Below are 21,902 nucleotides of genomic sequence, written 5' to 3'. Positions count from 1 at the left end.
TAATAGGCCTGTTAGTAGAATCACTTGGATCTCTGCACCACAAGGAAGCATTTCAGCTGATTAAACACAGGATATTAAATATTGAATTCCAGGATCTCCTAAATGCAGCAAATAAGACCTGTTCTCCCCTAAGCCACCTGATTCCGTATTAAAAACATTTTATTAGTTTTGCACTCTATCTACATTGGTTTGTACTTGTCAAACATCGTGTTACATAGTTTGCTTACAATTATTTGTTTTTTTCAATTGTTTTTTTTACATCTCAATGTCTTCCCAATTGTCCCCTCAAATTCCAGACATCTTTCAAACATTCAAACCATTCATATACATATTTTAGTATATAATATGACTACTATCATATTACTTTCATAGTATACAATATTCTCAAGATTTTCTAATAACATTCTTAATAAAAATTGTTCCAGACCCATGCCCCAACTTTAAGCTAGTTTAATTTACCTAAAATGAAAACCCACCATATTACATCTTTACCCTGGTTAGGGCTCCCTTATTTCAATTTAATTCTCCTTTTTAATATAAAGGATATGCCCCTTTACAATTCCCAAAGTTAAATACATGTTTTTCAACCTTAAGGGCCCCCTTCTTATTTTTCCCTTTTTCATCTTTCTAAGTAATTCCCTCTCTTATTTCTCTTTTTTCACTTTGTGTTTCTGTCTCTCTAAGCATTCTGCCATCTTTTATGCCCTCTGAAACCATTTTGTGCATCTGATTTATCTCCCCTAGATCTTTATGCACTTGGTCTATCTTCAATAGATCTTCCAGGCTTTTTTAAATTAACTTTACTGATTTTCTCCCCTTGTCTTCCCTTAATACTCTCCTCTGATCCAATATTGACATTGTTTCTCTTAGGTTTTCCCCATTAATTTCCTCCAGCTCTTCTTTTGATTGGCATACATCATCCGGCACACTCTCATTTCCTTCTTCGTTATTCCCTGTCACTTGTTGACTATAGTTCTTCAGATGTTCATTGAATAATTTTGCCTCTTGGCAGTGGGATCTCACTATTTTTAGTATTGTTTGAAGGGTAGATTTTGTTTCATCCCAAAATTGTCCTTGTTGTGCCATTCTGTTCCAGCTGCCCAAAAGCTTAGGCCAACTCGCAGTCCAGTTCGATAATTGAGTGGTCCAGCGGGCCAGATAGGCGGGGTATAAATCAAATAAATAAATATCTGTGTCCTAATTTATCCTTGGCAAATTGATGCCAGCTAAACAGATATTCCAAGTCTCCAGAGTCAGTTCAAAGAGTCCGCTTTGGCTAACTAGGCCCGAACCAAAATTTAAACCCCCAAGGTGCCAAGGTACAATGCAATGGTTGTATCCGTGGCCTGATGGCCTAATTCCCACAGGTTTACGCCAGCTAGTCAAACATAAGCACTTCCAGCTCCCAGGGCAGTTTCAAAAGATCTACTTTGGCCAAATAGGCCTGGAACGAGGTTCAAAAGCCCCAAATATCGCAGTCCAGTTCAGTGTTTGTATCCATATCCTGGTGGCCTAGTTCCCACAATTCTGCATGGCCAAAACCGTGATTCCAAGTCCCTGGAGGTAGTTCCAAAAAGTTCACTTTGGCCCAATATACTAATTCCTGTCACGTTCCCGGGGGTTACAACAGCCGAAGTCCGATAAACCAGTCCAGGGTCAAGAATACCAAGAATGCAAAGCCAATGTCCATAAATCAACTCACAGAATGAAGTCCAGCGTCAAAGTCCAGAGTCTGATACACAGCGTAGTCCAGGGTCAGAGTCCAAAGTCCAATACCAGCATAGTCCAGGGGCAGAGTCCAGAGTTCAGAGCCAGGAACATGGTTCAAGAGGCGTGGATGCAAGCCAAGGTTTTAACTCTTTGCTTCCACAGAATTTCTGGCTTTACTGGGAGCTGCTTTATAGTAAAACAGCTCCTTGAGCTGCTGGAAAGCTTTCTATCCTGTTAATACTCAGGACTAGATGAACGTAGGTTTCTGTGGACAGCCTTTGAGCGATCCTCTGATCTTCTTGTCCTAAGTCCTTCCCGAAGCCTGGCCCGAAACTTGTCTGCTGTGGAAGGAGAATCTGGAGGCAGTTCAGGTGTTTCTGATCTCTCAGCATTCTCTTCAGCCTCAGTTAACCCTTCTGGTTCCAGGTCTTCGGATGCACTCATGACAATTCCCAAGGTACAATTTAAAAAGATCCACTTTAGGGTTAATTTATCTATGTTCCAGTCAGGCATGAAGAAATCAAAAAGAAATAGAAAACAGGTTTCCAAGCTTTAAGCAACAGTAGAGTACTCAAGGTCACTGTTCTGGGCATTATGCCAAAAAACTTCAAATAGTCAAAACATGAGTCCAGACTTATCTAGTAATAACTTATGAGAAAATTTCTTAAGATTTATAATACCAAATTATAATATTCTTAAAGTATATTTTGAAAGTGATGATAGATCCAGTGTGGATTTCTGTTTATTTACTCTCATCATAATTGATGGCTGGTCAACACAGTTGATTTGGCTTCTCAGCTGAGACCTGTCTGGCTTGGGAGAACCCTTTCAGCATAGTTCTCAACCTCACTGAAGCATGCAAGCCCCTCTGCCTCAACAAGGCCTGAGTCCATGGAGGAGATGATGGAGGTGATGATGATGATGATGATTACTGTGCTTTTAAATTTGTAACCTATATATTTTGAAAGTACTTCAGTTGCTGAAATAAATATGGAAAGGAGGATAACCTGATCTTGATTTCATATTATTTTAATTTATTGCTTTATTGTTTGGTACTTTGCAATTTTTGTACTTTCTGTACTTTTTAGTTTGTTTGTTGATGGAACTCCAGCTTCTGTAAGGTATGCTTTTCTTTGCTGTTTATCCAGGAGTATGATATCCGGCTTATTTTATCCATGACAACTTGCTTGCCCCAGTATTGTACTGTGGTTTTGTTTTCTAAAACAGGAGATGGCTGTAAATTACAACATGGAGGAAAAAGTGTGAGTAATCCATAGGATTTAGCCAACTGCTGAAAAGTAATCTTTGCAAATTTGGTTATTCTGGCACATATCTGTTGATGCTAACATAGGGCATCCAACTATGATTTGATTATCTCTCTTTGGATTCATAAAAGGCCTTACAAAAATCACTTAAAGTTTGCTTCATAATTATTTTCTGATAGTATCTAGTAAAATAATTTGATCTTGGATGGTGCGTATGAATCTCTCAGTTTCAGCCTAAAGAAGGACTAACTTAAGCTACAGGTTCTATTGTTCTCCAGACAGAGCACGTTACCATAGTCTCTCGAGACTGAAGGATGCCTAATCAAATCTATTGTTGCTTATCAATATTATCATCCAGGAGGCAAATGGGGTGCTGTCCATATCATGATTTCTTAAGCCATGCATTCCTGAGTAGTGGCTCTTTCATTTAATATGGGTTGGTTCTCACTTGCATGTTGTAATACTGTTAGTACTTTTTGTTTGCTCTGCTCACCTGATGCAATGGAACTTTACACCCATGGAAACAGTTTCAAAGTTTGACTAGTGGACCAGACAGAGATTCTTGGGGTCAACAGGTCTGCCCATGCACCATAGGGAAAAAAATATGTTCAATATGCACCTTTGGATGATGGCACTGGAGGATTCAGGTTTTCCTAATTAAATAATCAAGATCACTGCACTTCCAACCCAAAATTCCAAAATAATATGTTTCACATAGTTAATAGCAATAATTTTTCCTCTTACCTTGAGTTGTCTTTTGAGCACTGACTTCCCTTTGATGTTGCAGTGGCTTCTGACTTCTCTTTTGCTTGAGACAAACTGTGATAGAATTGTTTCCGGTGTATTTGGAATATACAATCAAGCAGCTTCTTTTTGATGGTCTTCTTTTACTTTGAGGAATGGATTGCTTTTGCTTTTAGCTTCTGCTTTAGTGAGTTAAGACAGTCAGCAAGTTTAAGATTTTGAGCTTTATTCAGCTGTCGTTAATATGAAATTTTTTAAGACATTCATTATGTTTGTGTGTTAAGAGTGCTTGCCTTGAGCGCTTGCCTCTTCCATCATTGAGAAAAACAATGGTTTCCCTGTGTGGCCTCAAATATCTTTTATATCTTCTCTAGTCTTAATTGCCACTCAGGCTTGTCATAAGGTTTTATTTCACTTTCAGTTTTGTGTTCTCTGACCATACTGCGGTGGTTCCCAACCTCAGGTTCCCCAAAATGTTCTTGAACTAAAACTCCCAGAAGACCACCATTAGTTTTGCTGGCCAGGGTTTCTGGGAATTGTAGTCCAAGGACATCTGAGGACCAATGTTCCCTCTAAGCTGCACGGTGGAGCAGGGGAGTGCTGCTCCATTGGGTGCATCCAGCCAAGGGAGTAGTGTATCCCCCCCATTTGCTTCCGTTCAGGTGGAACTCCGCATGCAGGGGGTGGAGCCTCCACGCAGAGCTCTGGAGAATTAGAGGGAACATTACTGGGTACCCAAGATTGGCAAGCTCTGACATAGTGGAATGTGTAACAATTTGAAAACAGACATGGCCCTTTTGAGCATATGAAAGTGTGCCTATTGGCTACTTCCTTTGATTACTCCCAATAACTCTGGAGAAAAGAGGAACACTACTCTTGCCAATACATTGCCTGCTGAGCAGTTTACAAAGCAAATTTGAGACTCCCACAGATTCGGGACGCTTGGTACAGCTTGGTTGAACACTAACTTTAGATATGGGAAGATATTTTAGGGGGATTTTTCTCCCTGTGAAACAAAGCCGGATTTAAAGGTTTGCTGGTGGGTGGATGATTGCAACCCTTGATCCACAGCCAAAGGCATTCCATTACATAAAGAGTTTTTGTCTTCATTAGGAATTAATCTGTACTAACCAACTGTCAGCTGGTGATGATTGTTTATTAACATGCTACCCTCCCTGAAGAGGGCAACATGGCATATTTAATTTGTTTATGGAACTGGATATGGAACCATTTTTCCACCCCAGAAATTCATGAAGGCACCCTTTGATGAGTCTGTGTTTTGCTAAATACATGGATCAAAGCAAGTGTTAACCTGTAGACCCCCTGCCCTCTTCTCCTGTCTCTTGATGTCTCGTGGTTTGCTTGGGCAGCCTTTTCCAGATACACTAGGCTACAACTCTTATACTCCTCAGTCCACATAGCTGGAGCTGTAATCTGCCACATCTGGAGGCCAGCAGGCTGAGGAAGGCTGTCTTTGGGCACTGTCACAAATGGTGTCAAACTACTGTTAACAAGCTTGCAGGTGAACCTGCAAAAGCAGTGCTTATATAAAGCAGCCTTCTACAACCTTGAGGTAGACTACAATTCCCATCATACCTAGTCAGAATATCCAAGGGACATGTTGTGATATCATAGGGTATGATTCTGAATTAAGAGATTTTTTTCCTGCGGGTAGGGGGGAGGGAGAGGGAAAGTTTTAGCTTCCTTGTCCTGGGGCAGACGCTCAAATGCCTCTGGATGATTTGCTCAGAAGCATGAATAGTTATTACCCATAGTTACTTTTTGTCTTAGTAAACTATAAAAGGTTAATGTGAAAAAAATGCAAAGGGATCTGCATACAGAAAAAGCACGTTGCCTCCAAAGGCTAGAAAGTCTGTTTTAAATCCACATGCAACTGACAGCCAAAGAACAATGCCATTGGTAGGTTGAAGCCACCTGTTTGGAAGCAAACATGTGGGTTACAAATCTGACATCAGTACAAACCTGATCAATGCCCTTTTATTTAAGTGTTCATGAACTGCATTCGTTCATACCATTTGGAGTGCTGTAATGAACCAAATGGGGCACTCCCTTTAAAGATGACCCAGAAACTTCAGCTGGTACCAAACATAACTGTGAAGGCAGGGACCAAGCCTAAATGAAAAAAATTATGCCAGCCCTATCTTGTTTTTACTAGCTCTCTTGTCATTTTCAGACAACTCAAAGAGCTGATTTCTACCTGTAGTCCTAGATGGTCTCTTAGTACCTGATGGAAAGTTCCATCTTCTGAGATAATGGATTGGATGACTTCGTCTAAGTGTTCTTTAATTTCTCCGAGAGGGTGGCCAGAGGGGTCTTCTATGGGGACTCAGCCACCTGCCCTAGCTATGGGATGCTCCACCTTGCACAGCTAACCTGGCATGCAGGTTGTTGTTATTTCAGCAGGTGGCTCAGGCCTTACTGTTTTGCCAGGCCTTTAAAAGTCTTGCTGTGATTTTAATGTGATGCTAATGGCAGTTTTCATTCTTGTATTGTTTAGCCCTTTAGTCACTTCTGCAGTGTGATCACAGGTAATTGCCACCTTGAGTACAAAGTACTCTTCAGTGACTCAGAGTAGTTGAAGAGTACTTTGAAGTCAAGGGTAGCTGAACAACCTGTAATGCTGTTCTATACCTTCTTAATATTTCTGTTTCTCTAGTTGTTCTACAGTATATAAGTACACACACATACACACGGAGGGGATGTAATTCTAGCTCCATTAAGTTGAATCAACAAGGAGAGATCTCACCCCTCAATCAATAAATGCACAAACATATTATTTATTGTGTTCAACAGGTAAACTTACAGATGAAGCAGAAAGTGGGTTCTTGCTCTCTGCCAAATTTGGGGACATTTGGGCAATGGGTTTTTGAGTTGCCAGTTTTTTTAAAAAAAAACATATTTTATTCCACTAAGACTTTAAGTTGGACTTGCTAGCAGTTCAATCGCTATAGCCAAGAGAAACAAAGGAAGGGAACAGCTTTGGGGCGTTTCACTTCTCACCTGAAATAACTCCCCAGAGGGGCCAGTGGGGGCAGCTGCCACAATGCATTTTAACTTTTACACAACACTAGGGGGATCTCTTACATTTATCTGTAGTGTAAAGCCTCCATGTGTCTGAATCTTGAAGTGGTGTGGCCTCGGGTCAAATTTCTAGCAATGAGTTCCACGAGTAACAAGCGAAAAGGTAGGACCCAAGAAAGTTAGAGCATGAACACAGAAAACAAAGTGGAAAGTCACAGAGCTTTATTGGCCTTTAAAGAAGACTGTCATAATGCCATAGATAGAAATATAGAAATATACTTTAGAAAAAGTAATTTTTTAAAGAAAACTTCACATATTACAAAATACAAAGGTAACACTGGGCATTTCACTTCCTTCCCATCTCAACATTACCCCTGCAATCCAGCAGCAACTGCATGACATCCTGTTCCCTCAAAGGCATCATCAGTTGCAAATCAATGTAGCTACGTATCTGATCCACATGACATCTCGGTGGCCCTCCAACCAAGGCAGGGTGGCTGTTGCAAATAGGAGAATGCCCACCTTCTTTTGGACTTACCACGGATGGTGAAAGTCACACTACAGATCAGCATGGAAATGAATGGGACCTGCAACAAAAGATGAGAGAGAGAGGCAAGGTGCCTTAGATAGCTGGAAAGCTGGAGCCATCATGCTCCAAACAGCCTCCATTCTCCTGAGTAGAGGCTGTGGTGGGATATTTTCTGTGCATTTAGACATTCTTCAAATATTGGTATTCAACTTGACTTCACTATTTGAACATCTCCCAGTTTCATTCAACTCAGTCCAGAAATGTCCCTCCCAGCCCAAACCTCTTAAAGCAGTGGTTTTCCAACCCTGGGTCTCCATGATAGTAATTCAACAGGAGCATGGCTAAAACTGGGGACCATTAAGAAAGAAACTGAAGGCTTGATATTTCCTGCACATGAAAAAGCCCTCCAAACTAATGTGATGAAAGCTAAGACCCAAGGAATGAATGCTAACAGCAAATGTCAACTCTGCCAAGAAAAAGATGAAGCTGTGTCACACCTCATCTGTGAATGTCCAAAGATCGCACAAACAGATTACAGAGTCAGACGTGATAGACTGGCAAAATTAGAGCACTGGTCATTATGCAAAATATATATATATAACTTGCCAGCCTTCAAAAGCCCGTGGGAGTATCAGGTAGAGAAGGTATCAGAAAATGAGAAAGTCAAGATCTTGCTGGATTTCTGGACCCAAACCTGCCACATTTCCTGATCAGCTGAATGTTACCTAGATTTGGGACCCATTTATTCCTCTTGTGCCCATTTGCACACTTATCTGGCTCATAAGCAGCTCCAGGCCCCTTCCAATACTTGCCTGCCCCTACTTCTGTGACACCACAAGAGTTCACTTGCAGGCCTCAACACACACTGACTATATGGATCTTTCTCATAGTCTTAGAAAAAATGTAGGGAAAAATCTAGTGCTTTTATTTCAAAAGACAATAGCAACAAGAAGATGTTTTGGTGATAGCCTGGACAACTCCTTGAATCCCAAAGAGCTCCGCGAGGTTATGTTTGCACAATAGCCATTCCAGGGTAAGGAAACAAGGGCACCTAATAAAAGTATGGGGTGAGCAGAAGATGAACCCAGTATCATTAGACAGAGAGGGAAAAATCTGTCTATATTTACTTTTTGTACATTTACCTTTAATTCTACTCACTTGACATGTTGACAGCTCGGTGGTTTAGGCATCGGGCTGCAGAGCCAGAGAGTGGGAGTTCAAATCCCCAGTGTGCCTCCTTGACAGGAGCTGGACTCAGTTTTCCATAGGATTCCCTTTTTGAGCTCTGCACTTTAAAGATGATGATGATACATTTCAAGAAGATAGATCTTCTCTCACTCAAAACGTATGTTTAAGTTTGTGCTTAAGTGTGAAATATCTTAGCTAAAGTTTGATCCTTACTTTGTCTGAAAGATGGGAGGCATGGCATTTTGGAAAGGAATTTTGCGCAATGATGTAATTCTGGCTTTTCCACAAGGGGGCCATCTGATGACAGGACTTGCTGAGGCATTCATTGTCTTCTGTTCAGTTTTGATTGAGGTTATTTAGGGCAGACATTTGCAACCTTTTTTTTTTTTTTTTTGGCCTCAGCAGGAAACACGAGATATGAAACAGATATAAGCCAAATTAGGATTGTATAAGTCACGTAACAAACCTGACGAGGTGGTTTGTGAAGGATTCTTTCCAGTTTGTGGCCTCCTTCAAATGTACCAGAGTCCCCCACCCACTCCAGGAGCCACATGGCTCCCATCATTTTTCTTCGCTGCCTTAGAGCTGTGTTCCTGTCATTTTTATTAGCAGAGTGCGAACATTTTGTGGCTTAAAAAACCTCTAGCTATGCAGCGGATAAAGTACAGAGCAGAATTAGCTTCATGTCTGCAGAAAGTATGGTAAAGGTAAAGGTTCCCCTTGACATTTAGTCCAGTTGTGTCCGACTCTAGAGCGTGGTGCTCATCCCCGTCTCCAAGCCGTAGAGACAGCGTTTGTCCCAGAGTAGACCCTTGGTCTAGATGGGTGGGATAGAAATCTAATAAATAAATACATAGACAGTTTCCGTGGTCACATGGCCAGCACAACTAGACACGGAACGCCGTTACCTTCCCACAATGGTGGTACCTATTTATCTATTCGCATTTTTACATGCTTTTGAATGGCTAGGTTGGCAGGAGCTGGGACAAGCGACGGGAGCTCACTCCATTGCATGGATTCGATCTTACGACGGCTGGTCTTCTGACCTTGCAACACAGAGGCGTCTGCGGTTTAACCCGCAGCGCCACCACTTCCCACTCTGCACAAAGTAGACCACCTCTTATAGGTTAGTTCACCTCAACTGGCACTGACAGTCTCAATAACTCACTCTGAGTGTGAGGAACTAAAACTCAAGGTGGCAGTGAGCAAGAGTAAGCCAACCCTCCATTGTCCATGATAGAGGAATATGAGACTGTTTATACTGTATTGCCAGCCATGTCATAACTACAAATACAGAGAACATCCAGTCCTGGGACAAGGCAAAAGATGCAGGAAATAAATAGTGGGAACAGATTGCCAAGAATGGAAGGGTTCTTGGTGATGGAGGAGGAGAACAGAGTGGTAAGGGAGGAGGAGATAAAAGAGGTGAGAGACTGAGGGAGAAGGGAGAAGGAAAGCAGGCAGGGTTAAGCCAGGTAAAGGAAAGTGCCCAAGGAACAGCAGGAGATGAAGTTAGTATGTCAGATAGCATATGCATGAATGAGACTCGTGTAACATGCCTACATGTGTGCACCAGACTTTACTACAACACACAGGAAGATGTAACATCGAAGAAGGAGGAAGGAGTGGCACAAGATAGCTCAGTCTCTGGCTGGGGAGCCAAAGCTTGGAAGTTTGACTCCCTACTCTGCTTCTTTGACAGGGTTTGGACTCTATGATCCATCTCTGCAGTTCTAAGATGATGATGATGATGATACAATAAGTTGCAGTAGGAAACACAAAGGCAACAACCAGCATCTGCTTTCCATTACAGTTCAGCTGGTAGATTTGTAAACAAATATATACTGTGAACCCATAAAGAAGTCTTCAGTTATTTATCCTGCCAAAGGAAGCCAAAGCCAGGTGAGCATCTTCTCTGGAACATCTCACTGCTTGGAGAAGAGGAGAGGAGAGTGCAGAATAGTATTTAAATAACAATGTGTATTAGATTTTAATTGTATTAGATGTGTATTAGATATAATGCTTCAGAAGACAGTTTCTGGTCAGAATCTGGTATTAAAATGTAATGAACCCAAGAGACTCTGCAGAGTTGCAGCTGTGCCCCTTTTTAACAGCCGACTTAGCTGTGCCATATGAGACAGCCACAGTATGGGTGAGAAATGCAAGTAGATTAGCCATGGGTATCACATGTTGTGAGGGCAGAGCTGTACCTGCCGTTTCCTGCACCAGATACTTCTGCTTGCGAGAGACTGGCAACCCCTGCATCCAGCAAATAATATTGTTTAAAAAAAAAACCCTCATTGTTTTACACATTGGCTGGATTCTCATGGAACATTATGCCAGGGTGTGTGATGTGTTGAATTCTGGCTTGCTGGTGCTGTTAACAACCCATGGTTTGTTAACCAGCTGCAAAACATAGTTGATGGTTGGTTTGTTGTTGGTTTACGAGCTGGTAAGCAGTTCGAAAGCATGCAAATGCAAGTAGATAAATAGGGACCACTTGGGTGGGAAGGTAACAGTGTTCCGTGTCTAAGTCGCACTGGCCATGTGACCACGGAAGATTGTCTTTGGACAAAAACGCTGGCTCTATGGCTTGGAAACGGGGATGAGCACCGCCCCCTAGAGTCGAACACGACTGAACAAAAATTGTCAAGGGGAACCTTTAACCTTTACCTAAACTGTTGAAACCTTTGTCTTTATGTCTGAACCTAGAACTGTGGCTGTTCTTTGAGATTTCTTCCTCCAGCTGCCTACTCTAAAGCAAGAGCCAATGAAACATAAAAACACAGGTCAGGAGTAGGGAAAACAAACATTGATTTTATTTGGTCATCTGCAGAATGATTCATGGCTTGTGCCTAAAGTCTTATCTAAGTGAGTTTAGCAGGATGTTCCATTGCCTCTCCCTGCAGCAAAGTATTATAAGCTCTGGTTCCTGCAAGAAGCCCCCCCCCCCATCCTGCAATAGCTAGCTGCAAGTTGAGCAAAGCATGCTTTTTCCAGATCACCTTTACCACCACAGCAACAGCAGCAGGTGACGGAATGGATTCTTCAGTCAAAGTAATTACAAGTGGGATGCCTGTTGTGTTTCGAGTTGTTGCTGCTGTTTGTTTGACTGAACTGTACTAACTCTACCTGACACAAGGGGGGTTGGGAAGACACACCCCTCCATTCCCCAAAACAGCCTGGGGGGGAGAGCAACAAATTTCACTGATCCATGAAGAGCACAGACATGGATATTGCCCATGTCAGTTGCTATTTGACTTGACTGCTTCTCTTCACATCTTGCTTACAGGAAAAATGAATTCTGTTACTAAAGGAAGTTTTGACCCCAAACCGTTATTCTAAAAGCACTTCACAGCCTGACTTTCCTGAAGAAATGTGCAAAGTGAAGAGGTTCCATTTTTGAACAAATAGAAAAGAAACACCAAAAATATTGCTATCTGAACTAGAGTTGATCTTGCTGTTTCTATGTTCTTTGACATTCGGTGTCCACCCAGCATTAAACATGACAATAAATGCGAGGTGTCCTTAGCTGGTTCATCCTCAGCATGCTTCTGTGTGGAGCAGGTCATATGGTATTCCGATGACAATGAGTTGGCCTTAGGCTGTGATAAGTATCTGTGGCTGAGAGGCAAGTTTGGCGCTCAGGGTTTCTCATACCTGAGGGCAGATTGATAAAAAGTAGGGACAAAAGAATGGCAAATCCATGAGAAATATTGTGTGTGCCTTGAGCTTTGATTCAGATGGGCGACTAAGCCCAGAACTGGAATCGGACACAGCGAGTACATTCTCACATTAAAGTCTGCCTGTGTTCATCAGAGCCATTTAAATAACAGAGGGTTAAGATAGCCAATGTCTCCAGCACATTTTTAGAAGGCCTTTTTCCTCAAGTGGTTAGATATGTCTGTTTCCCACAACATACAGCTCTATTCATTTAACACATTCCCTTTGGCCTTTTTTGTTTTGCAGCTGACCTCTGAAAGGTGAATAGGAGCTTAATTTTCTAGTCTGACTGCTGAGGCAGACATCTTGTGGAAAACAAAGATTCCCTTTGTTTTCCTTCAGACACTCAAAGGTAACGTGCACTGCCCTTCATGTTGACTGTGGCTCTAAGAAAACCCCAAGACTACCATCCCCACCCCACCTTGTGACAGGGTGCCCAATTTCATCTGACAGAAACATTTTTGGGTATTTTATACCTTCCAAATGTTTATATATATATGCGCTGAAGCACATGGTGTATGCACATAGTGTATGCATATTAGCCTCAGGACTTAGCCTGAGGTAAATTCATATGCACATAGTGCATATGTATGCATATATATATGCATACACTATGTGCATATGAAGTTACCTCAGGCTAAGTACTTCAGAGCATAGTTCATTAAGTAGCATTTCAGCAGGAGATCACGTTTGCTGAGTAGAATATCTGAATAACCACATCCAGCCACGAAACAAATTGTGCAATAGCCTCTGTAAAAAGGAATAGCAATCTGAGACCAAGGTGTATGTTCGCTCAGCAGGAAACCTTGTCCGGCATCCACAGCTTGCAGTTATGCTGCTCATGGAAAACATGCATTCTAAGAGTGAATCAATGGGTGTCTCTGAACTTGCAAGGAGGTGGACGACAGCCACATTATCTCAGCCATGAACTAATGACCATTGCCTATGAAGCCAGTTTTCCCAAGTGGTTCTTTATAACTAACAGGAAGTTATTAATGAAGAATATATCTAATTAAATATTGATTGCTACATTTGCAGAACTGGGTATTCACTATAAAAACGTTGTCCCTGCAGTTACACAGGGCTTGCACCCAAGAATCTGGAAGATTCAACAGTCAAGCAAATCTCATAATGCCCTGTTGAGGGAGGCCAGTTTCAGCATCCCCATTTTACAGACAGGGAAACTGAGGCACAAAGAGGATAAGTGATGCGCCCAATATTGTACAAGAAGCTGTAGCACCACGAACGCCTCTCTCCTGCTCTGCCAGCCAGAGGTGAATCGTGTAAATAGTTGTCGGAAGCCTCCTTGTGCAGGAATGAGCTTCCACCTGTGAGGTGCTCTCCTTTATGCAATCCTGCCTATGGGCAAAAGGGTGCTCCCGAGTGTACAGTCAGGCACAGCTGGCTAAATGGTCAGTACTATCAGAGCAATAGTCTGCTGTCTGGTGAAAAAAATTGTGCAATCCTAAACAATCCTGGTCACCGCTGTGTGCAAGGGGTCAAAGAAGAATCATTTAACACTGATTTATAATGTAACACAATTAAGACCTTTTTATTTAAGTAGGCATCTGACAATTAACAGCCTCCAGTGTCCCCGTGGATGGGCTGGTTCTTATTATATAAGTTCATTTAATACTACTATTTTAATTTATTTTAAAGGGTTTTAATTGTAATGTTACTTTAACCACATACTGAATTTACATCTATTTTAATGTTTGTAATTTTGGTGTAATTTCATCTGGTACCGTTTTAAAGTGTCCTGTAGCCTGCCTTGGGAGAAAGTTGACATATAAATGACATAAAAATGAATAAGATGGACTGACTGACTGACTGACTGACTGACTGACTGACTGATTGATTGATTGATTGATTGATTGATTGAAAAAGTGTGCAGTGGGCATGAGAGTCTTCACTGGAGTGAAGCAGTAGCTGTAAAAAAAGGGTTCAGTCATAGGTCTGCTCCAACCTCCTATAGCAACTGAAAGGTTCACTACTTCTTGTATTTTCCATTCTCCATGAGGATCTCTGTACTTAACATATATTCCCTTACATGAAATTCACCAACATAGATTTTCTCCCTGAAGCAAAGCACAGAATTCCCTGTTTATCACAACAGGGAGCCCCATCCTTGTGCATTAACAGGGAAGAGGATTTGTGGCTTTTAAAGAATAATCCCTCAATTTTGTTTTTATTTTCTCAAAAGACTGAGTTCTCACACAAAAATGCTCTCTGATGCAAGCATTCACAACATGAGGCACAACAGGACAATTATTTTTAGAATCTAGAATCAACACATGCAGTGTTATATTCTATGAAGCATTTATAAAGGGACACAAAACCTTTGACCCTCCAGTTGGATTCCAACTGGCATCAACTCTAGCTAGCACAGCTAATAGTTAGAGATGATGAAAAGTGAAGTACAAAACATCTGGAGGGCACAGGTTCCCCATCACTGTATTAATAACTGCTGGTCCTCTCTCTCTCTCTCTCTCTCTCTCTCTCTCTCTCTCTCTCTCTGTGTGTGTGTGTGTGTGTGTGTAAAATGCTACCAATTCTATATCCCAGAATGATACCATTAATAACTTATGTGTTGTAGAATGGGCAATGAAACAGAAATATTAAGAAGGTATAGAACAATATTTCAGGTTGTTCAGTTACTCTTGACTACAAAGTATTCTTTGCAGTACAGTATCAGTATAGAATGTCATCTACTGTATGTAGGCAAAGTAGATAGAACTCTCTACTGTTACCACCAAGGTGCATGCTTCAGAAACCACAACTCTGCAAGCTTGACCAAATCACTGCAGCTAAGCACTTCAGAATACAGTATTACATTTTCTTTGTCCAAGAACACTAGGAAAATTGAGAAACCTACGGATATATAGACCTGTCCCTTCATGTCCGTGACCTAGAACCTCAGACCTGTTCTCATTCATTCACTCTGGAATATCCCATGTTCTGTACTCTAGAACTGCTTCCATGTGTACACCACTCTTTGGTTGAGAGATGGTGAAGAAGCATGTTACAACATCTAAATATTTCTGTTGCATTGTTCACTGTATCAAACACACAGAGACACAAACACACAGTGGTATAACAGTGGGGAAAAGATAGGACTATCACGTAATCATTTTAGTTTGTGGTGCAAAGCTTTCTGATTTATTATTATTGTTATTGTTGTTGTTGTTATTATCATCATCATCATAATCATCATCATCATTATTATTATTATCGTTGTTGTTGTGTTGTTGTTGGGTTTTTGCTTTCCCAGTAAATTGGGTGGTCTAGAAGCTTTATAAATAAATAAATGAACTGCTGGTGGGCATTTGCACTTTGATACCATTTCAGCCTATTGTCTACCTTTTCCCCTCTGAACATGTGTGTATGTATGCACATATGTAGAAATAAGAGTTCATTTATAAAGACTAGAGATGTGGTATTCATATTCATATACAAATACAAATACCCCCACACAGGTGGAGATAATGAGGGTCTGGCCCCATGGGGCCGGATGGTCCATTCACCGATGCACTAATGCCGCAGGGTCCACGCTGCCGTTCTATTGCTCCAGAGATCGCGATCACTGAGCCACTCCCGGCAGGAGGCGGGATGACAAGCCTCTCTGCCAGGTCAAAGAGTGGCTTGGCGATTGCAATCGCCGTATTGCAATCGTATTGCAATAGCGCACCGGTGAGTGGACCGTCCGGCCCCATGTGGCTGGGCCTTTGTTATCTCCACCTGTGTGGGGCTATTCATATACAAATACGAATACCCCATCTTTAATAAAGACCATTCAATTCCATCACAAGTTTCTTGTTAGTCATACGTAGCGTAGACCTGTCAAATTGATTTGACTTATATTTGCTAAATTAATAAGTCCCCTTCCCTCACATAGTCTATTATAATTGGGGCTAAAACTATATTTAGCCAGTAGTTATTAAGACACCACCTTAATTGTCAGAAAATTCAGAATAAGCTTCAGATTTATTTTTCCATTATTCATAAATTCTGATGCAAATAAAGAAAAATCTCCACTTCAAAATGTGGATTTTTTAAAAGCAACATTCTATATACTGTACTTTGCTCTAAAGTTCCAGTCAGAAGTCATAATCCGTAACAGTTACAAGCCCTACCTTTGAAAATGACAAAAGCATTTGGCTTACTAAATTCTTGGAAGATTTCTGGCCCATATTTTAATTTGGCCCTGTTTTTATTTGCCTCCATGCAGAGATGATATGACTACAAACATACGTAGGTACCTTAACTTTCTCCATGTAACACACAGCCATTTGCAGAGGCCGAAGAAAAAAGTTGCTTCTGGGAAGACCTGACTGGTACCCAGCTCTCACGTGCTAGGCCAGACTCCCAGGATGAGTCTTTCATTTAATATTGGTGAAGGAGGAGATTCTTTTGGGACGAAATTGTTGTGTGCAACAGTTAAGCTTGAGTTTCTCAACTAAATACATCATCTGAACTGTTCAAGATGGCTGAGAGGGGGCTGAGTTGTTGCAAAGCCAGGTAAAGCTGTACTGAATCCAAGCCCCACTCAGCCTAGGGTTACTGGAAATTGCTTCAGACTACCGCCCCCCCAGCTTACTCTAACAATTTGTTGACATAGTACTGAGAGTCTCAGCTAAAAAGGATTTGGATTTGGCATAAGTTAGCCCCTTGCCCCTTTTTGCCATCCTAGAGCTGATTTTGCCATCTTAGACGCCCAGAGTGGTCGACCAGACCAGATGGGCGGGATATAAATCCAATAAATAAATAAATAAATTTCAGCTAGGAGAGCAGTAGTGCATCAAGCCCAGTTGTGTCAGCAGATATGAGTTCAGCCGACACAAGTGTTTTCTGTCGGTTCCATATCCACTACAGCCAATGTATCTTTGAGTTTGGATTGCCCTGTGAGTTGAGTAGTTTTACTTTCCAGGACCTGATTAGAAAAACATGGCTCGTTTTTGCTAGACTGTACTCTGTTTGTGTTGACAGACAAGTTCATCAACTTTTTAAAAGAATAAAACAATAGTCTGCCCTTCTTTCCAGTACCCGGATCCATCCTAGCCAGGCAGATTAGCTTTCATGATATGTCAGTTGTGACCACATGCTTCCTGCAAAAAGAAGCCACTACAGATCTTAGCTGTACCTTACTATAAAGACATGGTTCCCCGTCACCCACCATCTCATAAAACGTTACAACTTTCTTGTGTTTCAACATTCTATTGTCCCAAGGAAGTTGACACAGCAGACGGCAGCCTCTCTCACTAACATGGAACTGGCCATCCCAGGGCCTGTGGCCCCATATAACAGCTGATATCTTAAATCAACGGGTGCGTGTTTTCAAGCATGAAAGATGAGATTCGCATCAATTAAGAAAGAGATGGGAAGCAGAAGACAACTGGCGCACACAAATTTTCTCCAGTAGCATTCACTGTAGCACCTCTGAGAATGTTGTGTTCCAAAGTTCCAATGAGAGAAATGGTTTTCTGTCTTAGGCTCCAAGTGGCATCCAAGCACAAATGTACAATACTTCCTGGGTTAGCTACAGCCTCAGCAAAAGACAGACCAGTATATTAAGTTAAAAACGATATAAGTGCCAGGAAATATTAATCTTGAGTATTTGTCAATGGCATGAGTGTTCTGCATGATCCGAAGGCTTACATGCCCCCTCAGTCCTTTCTTCCTTGATGAATGTGACTCGTTATTTAGGGCCAAATGGACCACCATTTTGTCTTGTTTTTCCTCCTCGGTTGCCATCTGGCCTCTTGGATAGTCTTCTAAACTGTTGGAATCAGACTCACTGAATATGCCTTGCAGCAGCATAGTTTTGGTAGAAGGTAATCCACACGTACATGAAAACTGAGAAAAGGAAAAAGAGACACACACTGTGACTTAATGTAGAACGTGCTGTGTCTTCAAATCATGTTCTTGGAGTATTTTTGGGCTGAGTGTTGTGTGTAGTGGATCCCACAGGTGGAAGGAGGTGAATTTTAACTGCTTTGTGCCACCCACTAAGTCCTAAACAAATTTTGCTGTAGAGGGTTGGGAACTGCTGCAGAACAGTGTGTAAGGTCTCACAGGAGAGGTGCCTGGGGGTAGGGTTGTGACTGGCAAAAATTACTTGCCCGCTTCTGCTCAACTCTTAACAGAATCCAGTTGCTTCCAGAGATTGAGTCACCCAGTTACTTGTAATTATCCATAATCACTAGCAAAGCAATCTGCAACTTTAAGGGCATGGCCTATCATACCCCATCTATCAACCTGTTTACAAAAATTTCCCCAGTTCAGGGTAAAGAAATATGGCTTACCTGAATTAATGCTGAATATTGCACTCAATTTGTACATTTTATTTGTGTTAGGTTTCCTTGGAGAAAAGGTTTGACACCAGTCTAGCAAATGCCACCTATAATAACCAAATAGGGTGGCTGTTTTGCTGCCAGAGTCATAGCTCCATGAAACGTGCGTGTCTCTTCTGTGCTGTCAAGCCAGAACCGACTTATAACAACCCTAATAGGTAAGTGAGATATTAAAGGAGTGTTTTTACCAGTTCCAGTCCCTCAATGAGTTTCCATGGCTGAGCAGGGATTTGAAACTTGTTCTCCAGAATCCTAGTCCAACACTCTGTCCACTAAACCAAGGAACTTAGCCACCTGAAATTCTGTCTGTATACTAAGGAGGATATATTGTTGCATTGGGAATTATTTGGCATTGATTAATATTAATATATCAATATGTTTCTAGCCATCGCCACTATCTTCAATGATTAGGTGACAGGTTTCTCTAACCAGTACATAACCTTGTGCCCAGTATGATTTGAAGACAGGCAAGTAGTTTGAGAGACGGAATGATGGGGTTGCCCCTTCCCTAGGCTGCAGCGCAACTCCATCTCCTGGGCACGGAAGTGGACAGACCTTTCCCTGAGGGAGCTGTGGGTGGGCACCAGGGCATCAGCCATAGCTAGGGGTCCCAATAGCCGTACTTTCACTCAGGTGAAATGCGCACAATGTTTCCAACCCCACAGTGTGTCAGCTTTTGTAATTTTGCTTAATTTGAAAAGTTATTACAAATTAATGTTGAGAATCACATACTTTTAAAAAAAATTTGTAGTGGTGGAAACAACATTATGAGTAGTACTAGGCTGTGCAAACATCAGTGCAAAATGTTTGAATAACTGGTTAAATAACAAAACCTTTCCTCTCATGTCCCCCTCCCTTTTTAAATTTAAGGTGTTTTTAAAAATTGTTGTTGTGGATTTTTTAGGAACAATTAGAGGCTTCCCATTTTTGTAGCTACGGAAAGGGGGTGGCTTGCAAAAAAGGAAGAGAGAATTCAGGAGTCTCCCAACAAATTTCAGCAGCAAATTGCAACTGGGTTTCAAAATATCTGGGGAAGGCTTAGGGGGAGTGGAGGCCACATATGGAGGGCATGAGGGTGAATGTAAACCATGGGCCTCACCTTGTCCACCCCTGCTATAGCAGGAGCCTGCATTTCCACTGGACTATTTAAATTGCCAGTTTCTGGGAAAACACTTGCATAGCCCTAGAAAAAAACAAAACTTTCCTCTTTTCTATCGTGACCAGGGGTTATGTAAGACTCCGCAAAGGTCAGAATGCTGACATCCAAAGCAGAACTTTTCTGCCCAGATTTATATACTGTTTAATGGTATCACAAAAATACAATGTGATTTATTGTGATTATGTACAGCCTTCTATATGCAAATGCATTGCCTTTCTTTGTCCAAATGTTAAGAGATAGAAAAAAATTATTCATGACTTACCATGGAAAAACTACAGATCCATCTCTAGTCACAGAAGCAAAACAAATACAACACCTAGTCAGCCTCAGTTGGAGGTCCACATTGTCTTCATTACCATCAAACAATGCACGAAGCTGATCCACTGGATCCCAAGTGAACATTGTGGTCCAGATGTAGATCCAAATGTGTCTCTTTCTCAGCCACATGTGGATCTTGGGCGTGTTTTATTGTGCAAGGGATGCGCATCCTCCCCCTTTGCACACGACATTGGAAAATTGCATAAGCCACTCCTGCATCTGTTCTTGCTGCTTAATTAATTAGCTTATTAATTAAGTCAAATAATATGCTGCCCTTTACTGCCTCTCTCAGGGCTGAGTACATTTTAAAACAGATGCAATAAGACCATGAAAACAAAAGCAAAGCCACAGTCACAGAAGTCGCAGAGCTTCTGTGTAATAGAGTAAGCTATTTCATATTTCGCTTTTGTTTTATCTTTCACGACTAAATTGGCTAAAGCCAGTTTTAAATATGAATCTCACTGGCCAGAGGTTCATGATAACTCATCTGCCGGAGTTAAAGACAAAGTGGCAAGCATAGGGAAATGCCATTGTGAATTTCCCTCTTCTTACCCTCCCCATATTGCCTCTGCCAAAATCCCAGGTTGCAGACCTCCCCAGTTCTGATCTGAGTTGCCTTCTCTCTGCCGCTCCTACTATCATCAACTCCTGCTTTTGTGGCGTGAGGGCTTCGGTGTCAGCTCGAATGCTCTAGATAAAAACGGTTCATATGCACAGACACACAAGCATCAGAGTTTTTCAAGGTTACATTTGCAAATATATTCAAATCAGGTGTACCGAAAGCGCCTCTCACCTTGTCTCTCAGCTTCCTCTGCTTCCGCTCTTGCACGGTGGTCAGGTAGTTCACGGCGGCGTACTCAATGACCGAGAGGAAGACAAACACAAAGCTCACCCAAAGGTAAATGTCCACAGCCTTGATGTAGGAAACCCGAGGCATGGAAGCATTGACGCCTGTGATGATGGTAGACATGGTCAGCACCGTCGTGATGCCTGAAAAAAAGTCCCACAAAAGTGTCAAGACATATCAACACCAGGGATGGATAACTATGCTGGAGACAGGTGGCTTAGTGGAAATGCACTTGTGGCCTAAATTCTCTGAGGAAAGCAGCTTCTGGTGAAATGGAGAAGCCACATTTGTAGGGATGAGCAGGGGTGAGGTGGCAGTTGCTGGTTTCAAGGAAGCCTCCCTTGTGAGCAGGAGGGCAGGTAACCCAGTCCTTTTGCAAAACCGGGCCAGGCTCCCTCTCACAACCATGTACGGACACCAACGACTGCTTTTGGAATGAAAAATGGCAATAGAAGAGTTATATATACCCTTGCAGTTCATTTTTCGGGTTTATGCCAGGGGAGAACCGCTTGCCGACCTGCCTGCCCCTCCCACTGCCCCTGTCACCTCCCTACCTTCTCTTGAAGCCTCCACCACTACCGCCATGACCACCCTGACAGGCAGCAGGCCTAGCTTCAAGGACCTGGGCCTGCTGCTTCTGCGCATGAATTTTCCTGTCAGCTGAGTGGTGAGCACATGTGCGCACAGTGGCAGCAGCGGAGGAGATGGCAGAGGAGGGGGCAGTGGCAGCAGCTTGTAGGGAGCTAATGGGAGCAGTGGGAAGAGACTGGGTGGGCATCCCCTTTTGCCAAGCAAAACAAAGCACCAAGAGGTAAACAGTTCAGTGTCTAATTTCATTTTAGCAAAACAGGATCCCTGAACCAAACCACGAATCAGCCCAGTGTGGGGGTTTTTCTGGTTCATGGTTCGGTTTGTGCCCATCTCTAATTAGCAGTAATTAGACAAGGAAACGATTGTATCTATTTTTAATATGTGTGCATGTGGAAGAGGGAGTAGAAGCCCTCCTGTTCTGTATACATGTAACAAA

The 21,902-nt window shown here is 42.0% G+C and overlaps 1 protein-coding gene across 2 annotated transcripts in view; it reads right to left on the bottom strand.

Moving 5' to 3' along the window:
- Positions 1 to 615: 615 nt before the first annotated feature.
- Positions 616 to 21,902, bottom strand: part of LOC110073533 (gamma-aminobutyric acid receptor subunit rho-2) — a 56,458-nt gene continuing 35,171 nt past the window's right edge. Inside the window, exons 8-10 of one of the 2 annotated variants that reach the window (XM_072998826.2) lie at positions 20,822 to 21,018; positions 20,581 to 20,718; positions 616 to 18,054 (exon numbers count right to left, since the gene is read on the bottom strand). In XM_072998826.2, the coding sequence (XP_072854927.1) occupies positions 17,746 to 18,054; positions 20,581 to 20,718; positions 20,822 to 21,018 (644 nt within the window). In that variant the 3' untranslated portion in view covers positions 616 to 17,745. The remainder of the gene's footprint in view (positions 18,055 to 20,580; positions 20,719 to 20,821; positions 21,019 to 21,902) is intronic. The other variant, XM_020783248.3, reaches the window with a different exon arrangement.

This window comes from Pogona vitticeps, chromosome 1 (assembly GCF_051106095.1).
Source record: "Pogona vitticeps strain Pit_001003342236 chromosome 1, PviZW2.1, whole genome shotgun sequence".
Classification (NCBI taxonomy): Eukaryota; Metazoa; Chordata; class Lepidosauria; order Squamata; family Agamidae; genus Pogona; species Pogona vitticeps.
The sequence above is the reverse complement of the archived record's forward strand: the minus strand, read 5'-3'. Positions and strand labels throughout refer to the sequence as shown.